We start from the raw sequence: 18,934 nt of genomic DNA, 5'->3' as shown, positions 1-18,934 counted from the left end.
CTTTTTCACTCTCTATTTTGGCTTATTCATGATGACTTTCCCATCCCAAGTACAAGGCCTCATATTGCTTTGTGCTACTTCACTTCCAATAGGAAGATGACCCGAGCTTCAGGGAAGTCAGGGGATTAAGTGCCTATTTTCTGCTCAGAAATGCATCAGTTCAGCCACTTCTAGGAGCCTCCTCAGCAGTTTCTACTTCAGGGGCTGGGGAGAGCAGGAGAGAGAGGAGGAAGTCCTTTGCAGCATTCAAAGGGAATTCGATCACTTAATTGATGGAGCCAGCAGATGGCCAGTGCAGCTCAGAAATGATTGAATAAACAGAGCAGTCTGCGAGCAAAGGGCGAATCTAGGGGTGGGGTGGGTTCCCCCTGGCCTTGGTGGGTGTGGCTGGGCACTAGTGGGTCTGTCCCCATTCACTCAGAGACAGCCACTGCCTCTGAGCACAGCAAGGAAGGAGGGAAATCCGAGAAAGGCCAGTGTTTGAACAAGGACCATCTGGAATAAGCAGTAATCATCAGAGAAAGTGTAAAGTACTTTGCCCGGGATGAAAAAAAAAAAAAAAAAAAAAAGAGCCCAGCAACTGATCTAAGTGCTAAAAGGCCTCAATTTGTTGACATATATTGTTTTTATGAGGGACCAGCGTTTATTTTATGGCTGAGTTAATGGACTTCTAGAAGTAGAAATTGAATAGAGAGAGCAACATTTACTACTCATGTAACATTAGAAAAATCCCTAACAGCCTTCCTCCTCCTTTCTCCCCTTCCTTCTCCCCTTTCCCCACTTGCCTCCACTTCTCTCTCCCACCCTCCTTTCTCATACACCCATTTACTCAGCATCTGCTCTGTGCTAGACACTGTGCTATGTCCTGCAGGTACAGAGATAAAAGATAGAGTCCCACCTGGCCTCACAGTCTAGCTCACAAGCTGGTGTCATTAAAGTCTGCACACAGGTTATTACCAGGTAGTGCAGAAGGGGCAGTTGGGGCTCTGAGCAAGGGGCTTTGGTACTCCAAAGGAGGGCCCCTCCCCCATATGGTGCTCGGGAGACAAGTAAAGGAAAGCTGGATTTGGGGATGAGTGGGTTGGATGATGCCTGTTTGTGTTTTGAAAGCTAATAAGGAATTGGCTGATTGAAGTCAGAAAGTGGTGGTCTAGGAAGTGGGACGAAGGTGTACAAAGGCATGGAGGTATTCATGTGGTTTGGTTCAAGAACCTCAAGTGGTTTCACCATGGCTGGATCCCTGTATGGGGAGAAGTGAGTGGCTCAGATAAGAGAAGCAAAAGCCAGATCACTGAGCTTTGCATGTACCAAAGTGGTTGGATTTTCTTCAAATGCAGTGGCTCTCAATGTGGGGAGATTTTGTCCCTCAGGAGACACTTGGCATGTGTGTGGAGACAATTTTCATTGTTACAACTTGGAGAGGAGTGCTACTGATGTCTGGTGGGTAGAGGTGATAGATACCACTAAACACAGGACAGCTCCCCAGGGTTGGCCACTTAATTTGCAAGGTCCGATGGGAAGATGGCTTTTGACCTAACATACACCGGGTTTCCTTTGACTATGGGTATACCAGTGCCCAATTATTTGTGTCTTTTTAAAAACAATTGTTTATTTAATTTTGATAGAGAGTACAAGCAGGAGAGGGGCAGAGAGAGGGGGACAGAGGATCCAAAGCGGGCTCTGCACAGACAGCAGCTTCAGCACAGCGAGCCCAATGTGGGGCTTGAACCCATGAACTGCAACTGCAAGATAATGGCCCAAGCCGAAGTTGGACGCTCAACCAACTGAGCCACCCAGGTGCCCCTACGTCTTTGTTCGCTTTATGTAAACTTCCCCCTTTCAATGTTTGGAGCAAATGCAGCCTGTTTGAAGTCTTATTTCTTTGTGTTGAACCTAGAACAGTTCATCATGATAAGAAAAATACACTATTTTTCTGAATACTAAGAATCTGCAGGGTAGGAATTATCTACAAATTTACTCACTCATTCATTCAATGATGAAAGCCAGACTCTCTGCACCCTTTGCAGACTATCTGCACAGCTCCCCACTGCCCTTCATGTTGGTTTTGGAGGTCAGGACAGTTCATGGGACTTCTCAAAGAAGTCCAGTGCCTTCACTGGAGTTCTTAGTGCCTCGCAAACCTGTGAAGTGAATAAATCAAAACCATTGAAAAACCTGTATTCATATCTTACTCATGTTCTTTGGCATGTGTCTTGGCCATTGCTGAACTCAGGTTTTGAAGCGATCATTTTCCTACCAAAACAAAACACTATAAAACAAAACAACCCATTCAAGATGATTTACAAATTGAAGGCACCTAATAATAATACCTCACATTTCTGCAGAGCTTTTTATCTGCAGAGCACTTCCTAGACAATAACTAATGGATTCCCCAACTCCCTTTAGGAATATAGACACACACATTCCCACATGCACCAGCAACTTAATTTACATGAAATGAAGAAAAAGACATTCCGAAGTGTCATTCTACTAAATCATAATTACAACCTCGAGCTCAAGATAAACATGTCGAACTCTCCCGGGAAGGCAGTGACGCTCCTCCACTGGGGAATTTCCACTTCAATTCCAGTGCTATGTGGGGAGGACAGGCCAGGAATGGTCACATAGTCAACCATCGCTAGAATCAAGGTCCCATTTTAAAAGCAAATGACCCAGGTAAATCACCTGTTAGGAGCAGTGTTGCAGCCTTGTTCCCCCGCGAGGGAGGCCTGTCTCCCTCTCTTTGCTTCAGCCTTCCTGGCCACCTCTTCACCAGCACCTCTGCCCCCCACAGTCTCCTCCTGCTTAACAGTGGCAAGAGTGTGACAAGATGTCATGGATGTGTGAGGGCCTTAGTCTGTGACACCTTGGGGGAATATGGGTTTTTTACAAAGAGGAGCCTGGAGGCAGTCTTCCGGGAGTTTTCAGTCACCAAGGGAGGTAGAACATTCTTCCAAGTGCTCCATGAATCCCACTACCCGGCTGTCATCTGCCTCTTCCTCCCCAAGGGACTGGTCCTGTGGCAAGGCACATGTGTCCGTCTGCACACTCAAGACCCTGGACACTTTTCATGGATCATGCCTCACTTACCTTGCTCACTTGCTTTGAGATGACGTCAACCTCCAAGTCCCACTTTAGAAATGTCCTGGGCTGAATGGCTGAATGTAGAACCGTTCTCTGGGTCAGCAAGCTCAATTAGAACCAGTCTGGTAAAAAGGATTGAACCGCTTTATTTTCTCTCTACCCCTCAGCCTTTTCCTCTTCATGACTGAAGCCACAGAACCTCCACCTGGAGGTCACCCACCCCAGGCTCTGGACTCTGAGCCAGCCCCATGTCAGGAGTCACATCTCAGTGTCCAGGCAACTCACGGTCAAGTCTCCTTGTTGCTCCCAGCTCTTCTGTCTCAGTACTAACAACTGATTTCTGCCACTGCTCTTGGGACAGGTCCCTGGTTTATACTCATGTGCTGTGTTGACCAGCAGTGGGGTTGGAACCACCTGACTTGGCTTCTGCATGTGACTCTTTCAAGGCCAGAGGAGAAATGGCTTCAGCATGCTCTGTGATGGAGAAGGGGGAAGTTTTAAGGTTAAATCTGGGATAGATGCCAAAAATCTTCACACTGGACTCATGGGTGTGGCAGAGGCAACAAAGGCCAAAACCAGCCAGCAGGGAGAGACCTCTCAGGGCTGCCGCTGGATCCATTCACCAGAGGTGTGGTGCAGCAGCTGCAGGAACTGGCAGCAAAGTGGTTTTCAAGGGGCTGAGCAGTGACTACATCAGAAAAGCCAGGATAACCAGAGCTGGTTAGCTGAGGGGTAAGGCTCCCAGCAATGCAGAGTCTAGAAGTCCAAGGCCATCTCGGAAAGCATGTTAGATGGAATAAGAAGGAATGCAGACCAGCAACATGCAGAACATCCCATAAGGAAGCCTGAGTTGCATCAAGCCTGATTGCTATAGGGCAATTCTCCTGCCACTGACAAACACTGGGACTTGATTTCATTAAGGGAGAGAGGGGATCAAGATGGCCAAAGAGATATAACAACAACAGCAAAAACAAACCACAACTGCACTAAAGACAAGAGGCAGTGTATTGAAAGGTCCAGGAACTTTGAGGCAGCTCTTAAGGATGGGAAAAGTCTAGGGTCATCATGAAGAAGAAAATCACAGTCCTGAGGCTGTGCAGTACTAAAACATAGAGAGGGCTGATCCAGGATTTGATGAGATTGGAGGCCAAGAATATTGGGAGGTTTCCAGTGGGGGTCGTTAATCACTTGGGATGCCATATAGGAGCAACCACCTGTCCACCCTCAGGTTAAGAAGCAAGCACTAAGGGTGTTAGTCACCCAGTAAGGACCACTGGGTTCTAATGGTTGTGATGGAGGTTGAGATGGGGCCCTGGCAACCCCCAGGAGGGGTAAGGTGCCCTCTATGCCCAGGAGATTAGATGCAGTAAATAGAACATTGGCAGAAAGGCTGAGAGCTCAAATGTGAAGTGGAGCACACAGCCTCTAAACAGTTGGAAAAAGCCATACAAGAGAGTTGTATCAACCCCAACAAATGCAAAAGTTTACATCCAAAGAAGCAGACTTAATAGAGCAAACAGAAGAAGCCAACAGGCACATATATAATTAGAATCCTCAGAGAGAAATAAAATGATATTGCCCACAAAAAGTAAGGCTTTAGAGATGTTGGAAATGAAGAATTTGACGACTGAAGTAAAATAAAACTCTCAGTAAGTGGGCAGAAGCATTGCCGCTGACAAGAGAATAAGTTGAAAGGGTGAGCCAAAGAATTCTCTCAGAATAGCAAAAACGGACAGGGAGACAGAAAGTATAAAGAGGGTCAAGAGAATCAGAAGATGAACCCAGAAGTTCCCAGCATTCATTGAACAGATCTTCAGGAGATAAGGACAGAAGGCATGGAGGACAGAGTACACTCACCAGGCATAGAAGACAGTGTCCCAGAGTGAGGACAGGTGTGGAGCCCAGAGTGCAAGTGCCCATGGCAGATGTGCGGAGTCAAGGACAAACAAAATGAAAGACTCCTACCAAGCTGTGTTGTGGTGACATTTCAGACATCAAGGATAGAGGGAAAACTCTAAATGCTTTCTGGGAATAGTGGGATGGGGAGAGGAGGAGCTCTGTTACTACAAAGACAACATGAGATGCAAAAAGAGACTGGAACAGTATCTTCAAACTTCCAAGGAAGATCCTTTCGAATTAGCATTCCATAATAGGTGAAACTATGACACAAGTGTGAAGGCACAAAGCGAGATACTTTCAGACGTGCAAAGATTAAAAAATTTTACATCTCAGATCTGATCTGAAAAAAGAATCAACTCAGGAAGTATGATACAAGAAGCAGCAAAACAACTGGCAAGCTCTCATGCTAAGTCTAAATAAATACTGACTACTTTTGAAATTGAGATGTAATTCACATACCATAAAATTCCTCCTTTCAAAGTGTACAACTCAGTGGATTTCAGTATATTCACAATGTGCAACCTTAACCACTCTCTAATTCCACAACATTTTCACTACCCGACAAGGATCCTGTACCCCATCAACCGTCACTCCCCATTCTCCCCTCAAAAAATGAAACATGGAGTTATCCCATGACCAGCAATTTCTCTAGAAGGTATATACACAAGAACACTGAAAACATATACTCACAAACTTGTGCTATGAATATTAACAGCGTCATCATTCATAATAGCCAAAAAGTGAGAACAACCCAGTGCCTATTGACTGATGAATAAACAAAATATGGTATGTCTATACAATGGAATCTTGTTTAGTCTTAGAAAAGAATGAAGTGCTTATACATGTTACAATAGGGATGAACCTTGATAACGTTATGCTAAGTGAAAGAAGGCCAACAAAAAAGGCCACTTGTATCATTTCATTTATATGAAATGTCCAGAATAGGCAAATCTATTGAGACAGTAAACAGATTGATGGTTGCCAGGGGCCTGGGGAAGGCGCTATGGGGAGTGACTGCTAGTGAGTATGGGGTGTCTTTTTGGGGTAGTGCAAATGCTCTGTATTTAGACTATGGTGATGGTTGCACAACCTTGTGGACATGCTAAAAACCAATAAATTCTACATTTTATTTTATTTATTTTTTTTAAATTTTTTTTAACGTTTTTTATTTATTTTTGAGACAGAGAGAGACAGAGCATGAACGGGGGAGGAGCAGAGAGAGAGGGAGACACAGAATCGGAAGCAGGCTCCAGGCTCTGAGCCATCAGCCCAGAGCCCGACTCGGGGCTCGAACTCACAGACCGCGAGATCGTGACCTGAGCTGAAGTCGGCCGCTTAACCGACTGAGCCACCCAGGCGCCCCTAAATTCTACATTTTAAAAGGATGAATCAACAGCAATGCTTAACTATTTAATTGCATACATTTTTAAAAGATTGTATTCTCATATTACTTGTTTGATTGAAATAGAGTTTAAAAAACTGGGAAAAAGAAATGTAGTGAACCAAAAATGGCATGAGTCCATCACATATATATACATATATATATATATATGTATATATATGTATGTATGTATATATATGTATATAGTTTTTTAAGTTCTTTATTTACTTTGAGAGAGACAGAGAGAGCATGAGTGGGGGAGGTGTGGAGAGCGAGAGGGAGAATCCCAAGCAGGCTCCATGCTGCTCAGTGTGCAGTGAGCATGGAATATTTTTGTCTGTTGTGTTAGAACTATGTCACAATGTAACAGCCTCCATTTAGACATTGGTTTATAGTAAACAAAGCTTGACATGTACAAAACCAAAGAAACAAAATAAAAAAAACTCTCTTAGCAAGAATATTCCAGGCTCTCTCATAGGTTGTTTTATTTCTTTTTCACTCTAAAGTGACACTTAACATTGCCTGCCAAGAGCATTCTCAGATTGGTGTTCCTTTCTGTCAAATGCATTATCCAGCTTAGTAGTTCAGGTGGATTCAAATCTTTGCAGAGAAAAGATAAGTTTGTGACTAGGTGATTCTATTTAAAACAAAATACTGTAACACATAGGAAAGAATATTTTACTCAGAAGTTCTAAGAAGAAGCAGTAGGATGTTTGTGAGACAGAGTGATGTTGATTTCAAGGTTTATCAAGACATTAAAAATTAACTTCACTGATGCATTAAATATAAAATATAAAATATAAAATGCATTCAAATATAAAAGTGCTTATACTTATAAATCCTTGAGGTTCATTCTGTTACAGTATAGCAAGATGTTTCTCTATTCCAGAAACTGTTCTGCATGAGTTTTATGTGACTTATAGACACAGCAAAATTTTCAAACAGTAAAATAAGAGACAATGATTCCATAATTTTTGTACATGTAAAATTTTTTTAAACATTTTTTAACATTTTTATTTTTGTGAGACAGAGCACAAGCAGAAGAGGGGCAGAGAGAGAGGGAGATGCACAATCCGAAGCAGGCTCCAGGCTCTGAGCTGTCAGCACAGAGCCTGATGCGGGGCTTGAACACACAAACTGTGGGATCATGACCTAAGCCAAAGTCAGATGCTTAACTGACTGAGCCACCCAGGCACCCCTGTACGTGTAAATTTAAACTCAGACAAAATATAAGATCTCCTTAGACAACTCCTTAATATTAGACACACACTCCACTCCTTCCTAACACCTTGCCAAAATAATTCACTATTGAATAATTCACAATTTGAATGTGGAGTTTTATTTGTCATATGATAATTACAGCTATGTGGGAGCAACTCTTTTCTTTTCTTTTCTTTTTTTTAAGTTTATTTATTTATTTATATTGAGAGGGAGAGCACATGAACAGGGGAGGGGCAGAGAGAGAGGAGAGAGAGAATTCCAAGCAGGGCTTTTTCCTATGGACTGTGAGATCATGACCTGAGCCAAAGTCAAGAGTTGGACGCTTAACCGACTAAGCCACCCAGGTGCCCTGCAACTTTTTCTTACACGGAGAGAGAGACGTAGAAAGGGGATTTAATATTTGCACTTCCTTACACAGACATTAGCAACTCCCAAAGTGAAACACTTTAGGCTTCAGGCATGCAGACATCTTAGAAGAAGCCTGGGAGATGAGACTCCTCTCTAGGAGTAAGAGATCTTGTGGGATTTTGTGAGGATGCTTTGGAATTTCCTTGGAAAAAGTGTTAATGCATTTTGAGAAGAAAAGCTGGAGGAAGTAAACCTTATTAAAGCCAATGGTCTTTATTAATTGCTTGGGTTAGATTTTTATCACGTACTTAAAGACACAGCCAAGAGCACATGGTTTCATCAGTAATAGTGTTCGTAATGTTGGTGCTTAATAGACCATTACAACTACTTGGATTAAAATAGTGACTATCAACACAGATTCTGGACTTCCTCCATAACCACACCCGAATGCTCTAACAAGAAGCCCCAAATAAATATCACATTAAGAAAAATGAACTTCAGCTATTTTAATATTGAATAACTAGACACAAATGAAAATAGTATTTGACCTTATAAATACAGCACTTTAATCAACGCTACAATGGGTACATTTTTACAGCATAAATTACTGTACACAATTGTCCTACTTAAAATCCTCTTCAATTCTGAAAACAGTTGTAAGACCAATTCCTGTAAGAGGAGACGATAAAGGCCCTGTAATCTGGTTTTGCAGCTGCTAAAATTGGATCAGTGGAAAAGTCTCGTGGGACATAAGCAGGTTCCCAGGTTGCTGACAGACAGCTCTCCCAAGACCGAGATACACAATTTGAAACGGTGTTTGATGTGACATGCTATATAGGAATATTGAGTTAGCGTTGCCAACTCCATGAATAAACATCTAAGATGATACAGGATAAAAGGGTGGAATTTAAAATTCCTGCTCTGACTGAGGCAAACTTACTTGGGAGTGACTTTCAACTTGATTCCACAGAACCATAGAGTAAGCTGCTATTTATTATGCTGTAGTAGGAGTGTTCCATAACATCCTGCCTGAGAAAAGGCAGTATAGCATCCAAGTGCCTAGCTAGTGTATCGACACCTCCTCATGCTAATAAACCCCATGTTGCCATTCTAGATTTTTTTTTTTTTTTACCTAAATACTCAGAATTCACACTGGATAAGGTGTTGTGCTTTTGTGGAAAGGGTGTTAGTATCGATTTGGGCCTAAATGAGGATGGATCTTGTAAGACCTTCAGCGATTGCTGTTTTGTACTGGAGAAAACCTAGGGATTTTCCAATGGGGATGAAAAGAAAAAAAAGCCCTTTTCAATGGGTATTTCATGATTATTTTGGTTACATCAAAGCACTGATTTAGGGATACAAGGAAGCCCTGTGTCTAAGTCATATAAATATTAGATAAAAGCTAAAAACTTCTATCCAACATTGAGGACCTTGACCGCGGTGGTATGAAACATTCAGATTAGTCAGATTTCCAGTTTTCGTTTCGTTTATAGAATATACAGTCTCTAGTTGGGCATCACAAAAATTACTAAGGTCTTACGTTGATTTTTCCCTCTCCTGGTACACTGACTAAAATGTAGCCTACAATTAAGTGATTATGTTGAGGCAACCTAACCCACTAGAGAAAATATTTACCTTCTCTCAAGAGAGGTTTCCTTTTTCCTGAAGCTCATGACATACCCAAGTCCCTTATGACAGATCTCCTTTCTCAGGAATAAACCTCCCAAAGAAGCTTATCTTCCACCTCCTGGCCCCAGACAGACAGACAAACAAACAAACAATCAGAGGCACAAGGTGCACATGTAGGCAACTCAGCCTCCTGGCACTCAAAGAAACACCATGAGAGTATGGAAAATGAGACTGTGCTGTGTTCTCTGGCTCTATGAAGATATTGAAACATGGTGTTCAATAAGTAAGTTTTCTCCTGGAAGAGGCGCACACTGGAAGCTTGGACCCAATGTTCCTTCTTCCCCTTTCCATCTGGACACCCCTTGATTTCTTAAGGCTGGGACTGGATGAGAAAGGGGAGGGGCGATTGCACCACCAACTGGGGTACTTGGTAGCCCTGCTGCTCTTGGCAAGGACTCTCCCTCCCCGCCGCCGTCATTGGTCTTAGAGCTCTGCCTACAGGCAGGATGGACTCAAAGCGGTAATGACAAAGGCTGAAGAGTCTTATCAAAGGGTCTGTGGTTATCCCACTGTCATCTTCCTGGTCCTCTGGAATCTAGTCAGGGTTGGGACAGAGTCCCATGCCCTGCATCACACACCTTTGTATCTTGGTGCCTGTAGATACAGTATATTTCTGTTGCTTCTGTGCTGACAATAATGCGTGACTCTTGCTGAGTGTGACAGCTGGGGATCTCAAAATGCTTGCCCAGATCTGTTGATCCTCACACTCTGTCTGAGGTCGTGGGTGTTCTGAGTTACATTTCACATAGAGGAAACTGAAGTATACAAGGGAGCTTTATTCAAAGATCAGGTGCAGCAGGTGAAGGAGGGGAGTGTTTTCCTGAGTTCTCATCCCAACATCACTGAGTTCTAATATTGAATCCTTGTTTTCTTAAAGCTTCCACTGTCTCTAGTAACTGTTCATCTAAAAAGTCAAGATACTAAACCTGACATATAGAACTTAGAAGGGAAAAAAAAAACCAAAGGAACAAAAAAATAATCCAGCTCACAGGGCAGGACACTTTTGGGTTGAGCTGGCAGCCCTAGGAACTTCAGAAGATTAATAATCAGGTTGCAAATTACTCAAAGGAAAGTGTTAATATTGATATTTCACCACACAAATAGGCCCCAGAGATAGCTGGTGAGGCTACAAACGTGTCTGTCACCAAAGATTAGTGTGTTATGTGCTTAGAATTTTTGACATCTCAACTACATGGCCATACTTTAGGCTTTGTGATCTCTCATTTTGTAGGATGGGGGTAACAGAGGAGACTTTAATAAGTCATGTATCTTTGACTACTGTGAGTAGAATGCTGTTCAGTCAAGTAGTGTGTATTCCTCAGTGTTAAGTATTTTCTCTTTGCTCATCTGGACATCTAGAAATCAAGAGATGATAAATGCTGGGGAAAAAGTGAGTTTTGTTTTATGGAAAACTGAAAAAGGGTTGAAGAACAATACAGGAACCAGAATATTGTAATTATTTTTCTAACCAAGCACCACTGTTTGAAAAGCCTAAACACTGGTACTATTTGACATTGTCTTTGGATATATTTTCCGATGAGCTTTTCCTATGTCAGAAATGAGTAGAAAACAAGTCCTTGATTCAGCTTTCCAGGCCTCATCATTACTTCCTGATGCTTCAAGACAAATGCCAATGATTGTTTTGACTTGCAGTTAGTACCTTGAGTTCATCCCTCGGATCAATGTGTTTAAAACTGGCTGTTAAGAGGTGGATTTTCAGAGCAACACATAGGGGTTTAATCCCCTGATTCCCATTACTCGAAGAGCTGTGAAGCTGACTCCCCTTGGAGCCAGCCCCAAATTACCCTCTGCTGCCTCAGAATGCCAATTAAATAATAAAAACCAAAACTGTGGTCAGATGTAATTAGTTTGAGAACAGAGTTTTATAATTTCCCTCATGCCACACAAACAAATTGACCCCTCTGATGACATATACAGAATAATTCAGTTTGGACAAAGAGAACACAGATCTCAAATCTGAACATTTCTTGTGCTATTTGTTAGGAAGTTGTAATAATGAAAACTGTGCTTGAAAAATTGTTGGAAATGCAGTTTATGTTGTTAGGTTTTCTTTCTTTCATTAAAAAATGTCTTTCAAGACTCCAGTTGGTCCGTGTTTCATTGAAAATGTGTTACTTCTTAAAAATATGATTCTGATTAGTATAGACTTCAATAGCAGGCAAACTGTGTAAGAGAAAGACAGTTCTTGAAAGACTGTTGAGTGTTTCTTAGCCCAAACCACTTCTGAAAAGAGTATCAAGGTCCCTGGAGCAAGCAAAGCCAGTCCCCTGTCCTGGCCATCTCTGGGATGAGGTGGTCTCCATAGTGGCCCCGAGTTAGGGTCCTCTTGCAAGACAAGACAATTTGAATCTAAGGGTAGGGGCTGGGTAAGGTGAAAAAGTCATTCTGTTTTTGTTGCTGTTTCTGCTTCTTTGGGAAGGAATGGATTGAAAAAATTTGGGGAGAACAGTAAAAATAAGGTTAAGAAAAAACCCTCCCACACAGAGAGATATATAATGGCAAGCCACTGTTCTAATATTTCTGTCTTCATTAGTTCAAAATTCTCCTATTTTACTCAACCAAATATTGCAAACATTATTCCACCTTGTTGGTCCGAGTTGAAAAAACCTGGCACATATAAGTTAACTTGTGTCATTAAGGAATATTAGGTAAAACAGTATACCAGGACTACTGGGTAGACAGGCATCAATGCAGTCATCAATATGAACTCCTCAAGCTTTCTATTCAGCATTTTCTGGGACACTGGGGGTGTTCTTCTGCACATGCATGTGTGCATATATGTGCTGGGAAATGGGAAAGACAAGTTGTAAACTAGTTATAATGCAGGAGAACATGCTTCCATCTTGACTGTGAAAAATGTCAGGCCTATAGTAATGAAAATCCATGGAAGCTACATTTAAAAGATTCATGAAACAACAAGGTTGCTTCTGAAGAGATTATGAACGAGGGACCAGAATTCTTATTTGAACGTATTTTGATTCTGAAGTTTCCTTGTAAAAATATTCACAGAAATTGGTGGACATTTTTTTTTTTACATACAACTCGGTTTCTCTCATTTACAACATAAGTCATTTAATGTAACATTTGCAACCTTAGAAAGGCAGACATATTTAATCCAAGTCAGTTTATAAATTCCAATTTCACATGGATTAAAAACTGCAGATAAATTAAGTCACAATAATATCCTGTACATGCATTAAGGCTGGTGACTGCTAAAGTCTCTTGGGTATCTACAAACAGGAAATCACACACAGATTACTGGGTCTGAAGAGTGTCTACATCATTAAAAAAATCTTGCTTTTTTTTTTTTTGTTTTGCTTTTTTTTTGGTGATACAGGTTTCAACAGTAACTCTGGAAAACTGTGAAAAATGTTATTTAAAAATATATATGTATATACTACTGCACAGTTTCAAAGATGTGATTCATAAATAATGTTGGCTGCACTGATTAAGTTTTAACAATTACTGCACTTCCAAGGTGATGCGAACACGCAGCGACTTATACTCAATGTTAGGCACTAGTAATATCCTTCAGGCATACTACAGTTTTATGTTAGCTGTATTGTACATATATATTTTTAAATGTATGCATTTATACAAACTGTGTATATCATGTATGGGATGTCAGAAATGTACACATCACTGTTATATAATACACACATCATTGTTTTACATACTAGGATAAGTTTTAGTGCAGAAAATCTCATTGCATTGCATTCCATGTGTTCGATCTAGTACACAATTTGTCAACTCTTCAGATTATTTTTCCAGTACATTCTTCTTTAGATAGGGGGTCCGAGTTTCTGTCTGCAATCTGCAAGTTTCCAGAAATATCTGTTTTAATCAAACCTCACTTTCCAGGCACACTCCTTCACATAAGTCTGATCTCTGTAGAGAGTAGTAACAAATCCCAAATTTTGATCAGGAATATATTTGGGTTACTTTCAAAGGTAACTCTAACATTGTGATAAAGGAAGGCATCCACTCAGGTCATGGAAGGATAAGGTCAGTCGAACTTATGTTGAACTTCTGAGGAAATTATATGTCTTCAAAGAGAAAAAAATGATAGTATGTTTAAATGGGAGCATCTGTGGAAAAATATACATAAGACTGTCAACAGTGGTTGTCTTTCAGGGATGGGACGTGCTACCTTCTACTTTCTACATTGCTGTATTGTTTGAATCTTTACAATGAGCATGTATTACTTTTATAATCCAAAAACACAAGAAAGGTATTTCTACTTTGAACAAAGCTAAATAAAAGGAATAAGTCATGAATGACTTTCACAAGTAACAGTCAGAAGATGGTTCCTTACCAAAATCATCTACACCAAAGCCAACAAAAACTGCTGCCCTCACGTGGTCAGTTGATGAGATCAAAGACAGGGAGAGGAACTGCATGCTCTGACCATCTCCAAGATGACGACTTCCAAGTGTTTTTTTTGCGGGCCACGGGCCACGTAAGTGCTGATAAAATGCTGTGGGCACAATCAGCCAGGGGCCTCCTGTGGGTCTACATGGGGTTTTGTGGGTAAGCATGTTATGGGCCGCTACAAGACCCATGGCTTTGAGGATGGGCAGGGCCAGAAAGCACCCAGGGGATGCACGATGGACCCTGAGGTTCATCCCTTTGAGAGTTTCAACATTTCATCAGGATTCATCAAGGGTAACTAGAACTAAGCTTTAGTCCTCCAAAAAAAAAAAAATCCAAAATTTCCCAAGTTAGACTCAAATTTCCAACATAGGATGGGATCGCAAACTCTGCCAATAGCTAGTGAAAGGGATGTGAGGCGCCCCACAGTTGGACAAATGTAAAATAGAAATACTGGTACATTTCAGGGCCAAAGCCAAATGCAAATTTCACAAACCCTTCACTGGCTTCATTTCACTTCAGACCCTTCACTTTAAATTCATTTCAAATCACCTAAGTTGTTCAATCATTTGTACAGTTTTGAATCAGTGCTTAGAATGACAGCAGTCTTATTTCCCATCTACAGATCAGGTGACAAAAATGTTAACATTACAACCAAAGCAGTAAGAGCATCAGGGAAAGCATATATCACAATCTACCATAACTGTTTTGTGCCAGCATCACCTTGGAAAATGGAGCGTTCCACATACTGCATCACCTGTCTCTTTCTCAGACCATCCTGGTGCAATTCTGTCAAGTGAGAGGCTTCAAGCACATTATTTTTGCTTTTAAGGACATGGCAAGGTATATCCTCTTTTGCAGAAGTTTTTCTTCTTACCAGTATTTTTTATATTCAAATATATTTAATAAGAAGACTAAATCTAGGGCATGACAAGAGACTATAAAAGAAGTAAGTTTCATACAAAGACTGTAAACAAGATGTCAAATAACTAAAATGTAAACTTAATTGAAAAGAAAAGAATCAAGGGCAAGACGTAAACATACCAGATGTACAGGATGCAAACATGATGTTCTAGTCGTTGCTACCCCAAACAGGGTTGTGATCATTGCAAAAATAACTCACCCCACACTTATTAATAAGCAGCTTGCAAATCAAAGCCTGAAACATATCCCCCAGATCAAAATGCTATTAGAGGCCTGCATTCTGCACAAAGAGTGAGAGGGTGAGACAGTCTCACGATAGCAAATATTTCTCAGCCTGATAAGCAGCAGATACAGACTCCTAGTGAAGAGACGTTCTAGGTAATGTCCCATTTGGCCAAGAAAATTTGCAAGAAAGCTATCGTGGGAAGAAAAGACTTGAAACATATTGGCTGACAAATGCCATGTGGCTCTATGGCTGCTGTGTCACAGTGGCAGGAAGAAAACACACGTGGGCTGGGCAGGCTTACTGTTCCACGTGCAGAAGGTTTCAATTCCCAACTGAGCTCCAAGCTCAGTTGTCTGTTCTTGTTGGTCAGCTTTCAATGACACTGTTTTTACCAAATCCCAGTGCCATTTTCATATGATTTTGGGGGCAGGTCAGGGAAGGCCTGTGGGATTTGATCCATTTGCTTATAACGCATTTAGTTGATAATAAAGTTGGATGGAAGGGTGCGTGTTAGACAAAAGGCAAGGTATTTGGTAACATGCAATCTAGTAAACGTCCAGCACAAAAATAACTGACTTTTTTTCGTTATTCAATTATCCATAATACACACAATCAAAAATTAATTGGGGAATAGTATATTAATACTGAAAGTAATCAACAGTATAAGAACTAGGTTCATCTTAACTGGCAGTCAAGCTTTTGGTGTGCTGTATTGCACCTGGTTAACTAACCCATGAGATTTTGGTTGAATGTTCTAAGAAGTCATGGTTTAGCTTTGAAATAGAAAGTGTGTGTGTGTGTGATTTTGTGCGTGCGTGCATGTGTGTAAGTGTATATTCTCTAATCAGAAAACTCTGATCACTTTGTCTAGCTTGGGATTATGAAAACTAGACAAAAATGTATTTTAAAGAGCTGTATATCTTACACACATACACAGGCAACTTCTTTTACGCCCACACATACAAACACACATGCCCTGGGAAAAGACCATTGTTCGATGCTGAGAAAATATTCACCGCAGTTCGATAAATGCTGTGGCTGGGAATTTCAGTAGCACAGTGTCCAGAAACATTGAGCCGTCCATGGAGATGAGAGCACAATCCAGCTCGGGGGCAAGTTCCCTATGACAGGTGGGTGCTGTTCCGCAGCCAGTGCAGGCCCTGCTGGGAGTATTGGACCAGGTGCTCCATGCTGCTGTGCAGGGTGACAGGCCCCATGAGCAAATCCAGGTCGTTGAAGAATTCTAGAGGACAGAGAGAGTCGTTTGAGTGACGCACGTGCTGAGCGTGCTACCCTGAGAGACCTGAGTGACTTAAGAAAAAATTCCATTCACAGTCTCTATATAAATCATGCACTCTCTATTCCATCAGGCAACTTTAGCATTCCACTGGACAAAATAAAACCCAAAGGTAGAGAACTCATCCTATATCCAATTAATTCTATTGGCCATTTCTCATTTATTTATGTATTTATTTTAAAATTTTATTTAAATCCAAGTTAGTTAACATACAGCGTAATAATGACTTCAGGAGTAGAATTTTGGGATTCCTCACTTACATATAACACCCAGTGCTCATCCCAACAAGTGTCCTCCTTAATGCCCACCCCCACTCCCACCTCCCCTCCAGCAACCCTCAATTTGTTCTCTGTATTTAAGGGTTTCTTATGGTTCCCCTCCCTCTCTCTTTTTATCTTATTTCTCATTCAAACGAATAACATTTACTGGGCCAAATGGCAAAGAAAATTTACTTCCTTAGACTGCATTGTCCTTGTGCACGAATGCATCCTGCCCTAGATGTGGCTTATGGCTCTGTCACCCCTTAATACTGTACTCAACTGTAGCATGTGCTGAACCCCTGCAGTGAGTCCAAGGCAGAAGGGTCCAGGACCTTGGGGTCAAGTCAGAGATGGGTTCTGAAAAACCCCTACTGAGGTCACCTTCTAGTCCTGGGACATTCTCTAGGTCTGTGCCTTCGTTAACATTTATTATGTGCTGAGGCACTGTGCTAGGTGCAGGGGGTAGAGGTAGGGGGTACAGAAGACGAATAAGGTGCAGGCTCTGCTCTCTCAGAGATCACGGGATAGTGACTCAGAGAAACAATGGCTCATATGGCTGTTATACTGTCATAACTGGATCACTGAACAACAGTCTTTGAAAGTGAGAACCTGGGAGTTTTTCAAAGTTCCTCATATACATGCTGAATGATGTCCTGCCGGAGAAGGCGAGGGAGAGATTAGAGAAGACTCTGAGGTGGTGGGGAGGGAAGCCAAGGCAGGAATCCAGGAGCAGAACTGGGGAGGAGGGGGCAGGTCCAGGAAAAACGCCGACTTTACACTGGACATGTAGCATTGAGCCCTCTGGTAGGAGACATCCAGTAGGCAGCTGGCAGTGCCATCTGGAGTGTGGCCTGCTCAGGGTCTCCCAAACTGGCCATGTCAATTTTTATACGTCCTGTCCCTTCTGTTGTGTCCACCGGGGATGCCCACCCCACTCCATCTCAGCTACACAACGACTATTTGCCTTTCCAAACTCTGTTCCCTGTCAATTCCTCTAGAAGGCCTCTCCTGGTGGCCTCAGTCCCCTGGCATTGACCTCCCTGGCATTCCCATTAGATTTTCAGGGTGTGTCACCTCTGGGATGCATGTTATGTACTATCCGGTTTTATTACCAATTTCATGTACTCAGGACCCACGTGCTTATCTATGCCATTAATTCCTCATCTCATTGTGAACATTCTGGTCTTGTCCTCAGAAGCTTATGCTTTTGTGGGAACAGAATTCGCACTTAATGGCTTGAAAGTGAACTCAGATTTGTGCTCTCCTGCTGTGGGAGGGAGAGTAGTAAATTGGTATAATCATTTGGGAGAAAAGTTAATATATATTAAGATATATAACAATATATATCTTAAAAGAATCTATAGCTGTTGACCTCCAAATTCTCCCTTGTATGAAAATAATCAGAATATAGACAATGATTTATATAAGGAGATTTGTCATAACATTATTCGTAGTAGAACAAAAGTTGGAAGTGACATAAATGTCCAACAAGAAGGGAATGGTTTTGAGAAATCATGATACTTTATGACTGTAAAACCACTATTATGACAGTCTTCTAGAACATTATAAAAGATGTTTTTGAACTAGTTAGTGGCATGGGAAAATGCCTGATATTGTTAAATGGAAACAGGATATAAAACTGTATATGAACTATAATCTTATTTTGGCAAGAATTGTGCATGTTTGGAGAAGACTAGAGGAAACTTCGGTAGAATGTTAACAGTAATTATCTCTTGGTGATAAGATTACTGATAATTAAAAAATGTTTTTTCCTGTAGTTTTCCACACTTTACAAATTTAGCCACAGTAGACATGCATTTGTTTTATAATCTGTGAAAACAAACCTTACTTAAAGAGAAATAGAACTTAACTGCTGCCTATAAAACACACTCTTTTCAGTGGCAAGCAGCTATCACTTATGCAGCCAGGAACATTCATCCTCATTAATTAATAGTTAAATGTTTCAGGTCCCTAGTTGTATTCTAGGCACCGTGCAGGTCTTGGGAACACTAAGCTGAATAGAACGTTACCCCTACCTTCACGGAGCTCACAGTCTCAAAGAAGAGCATATGTGTATATATCTCTATCTGTATTTACACCATTTCTATGTATCTGTATCATATCTATGTCCACCTCCATCTCTAATCTCCTATAGTCAAGATTAAGGTAGGTTAAGGCACGAGAGACCCTGAGTGAGGGTGGGAAGTCAGGAA

General features: G+C 41.4%; 1 protein-coding gene across 3 annotated transcripts in view; it reads right to left on the bottom strand.

Annotated features, from left to right (window-relative positions):
- Window positions 1–11,598: 11,598 nt before the first annotated feature.
- The window catches only part of AFF3 (AF4/FMR2 family member 3), a 567,801-nt gene continuing 560,465 nt past the window's right edge, over window positions 11,599–18,934 (bottom strand). For all 3 annotated transcript variants that reach the window (XM_042931993.1, XM_042931995.1, XM_042931994.1), the window contains exon 23: window positions 11,599–16,407. In XM_042931993.1, coding sequence (XP_042787927.1) covers window positions 16,286–16,407 — 122 coding nt within the window. In that variant the 3' untranslated portion in view covers window positions 11,599–16,285. The remainder of the gene's footprint in view (window positions 16,408–18,934) is intronic.

This window comes from Panthera leo, chromosome A3 (genome assembly GCF_018350215.1).
Source record: "Panthera leo isolate Ple1 chromosome A3, P.leo_Ple1_pat1.1, whole genome shotgun sequence".
NCBI lineage: Eukaryota > Metazoa > Chordata > Mammalia > Carnivora > Felidae > Panthera > Panthera leo.
This window is presented reverse-complemented; position numbering and strand designations above follow the sequence as displayed.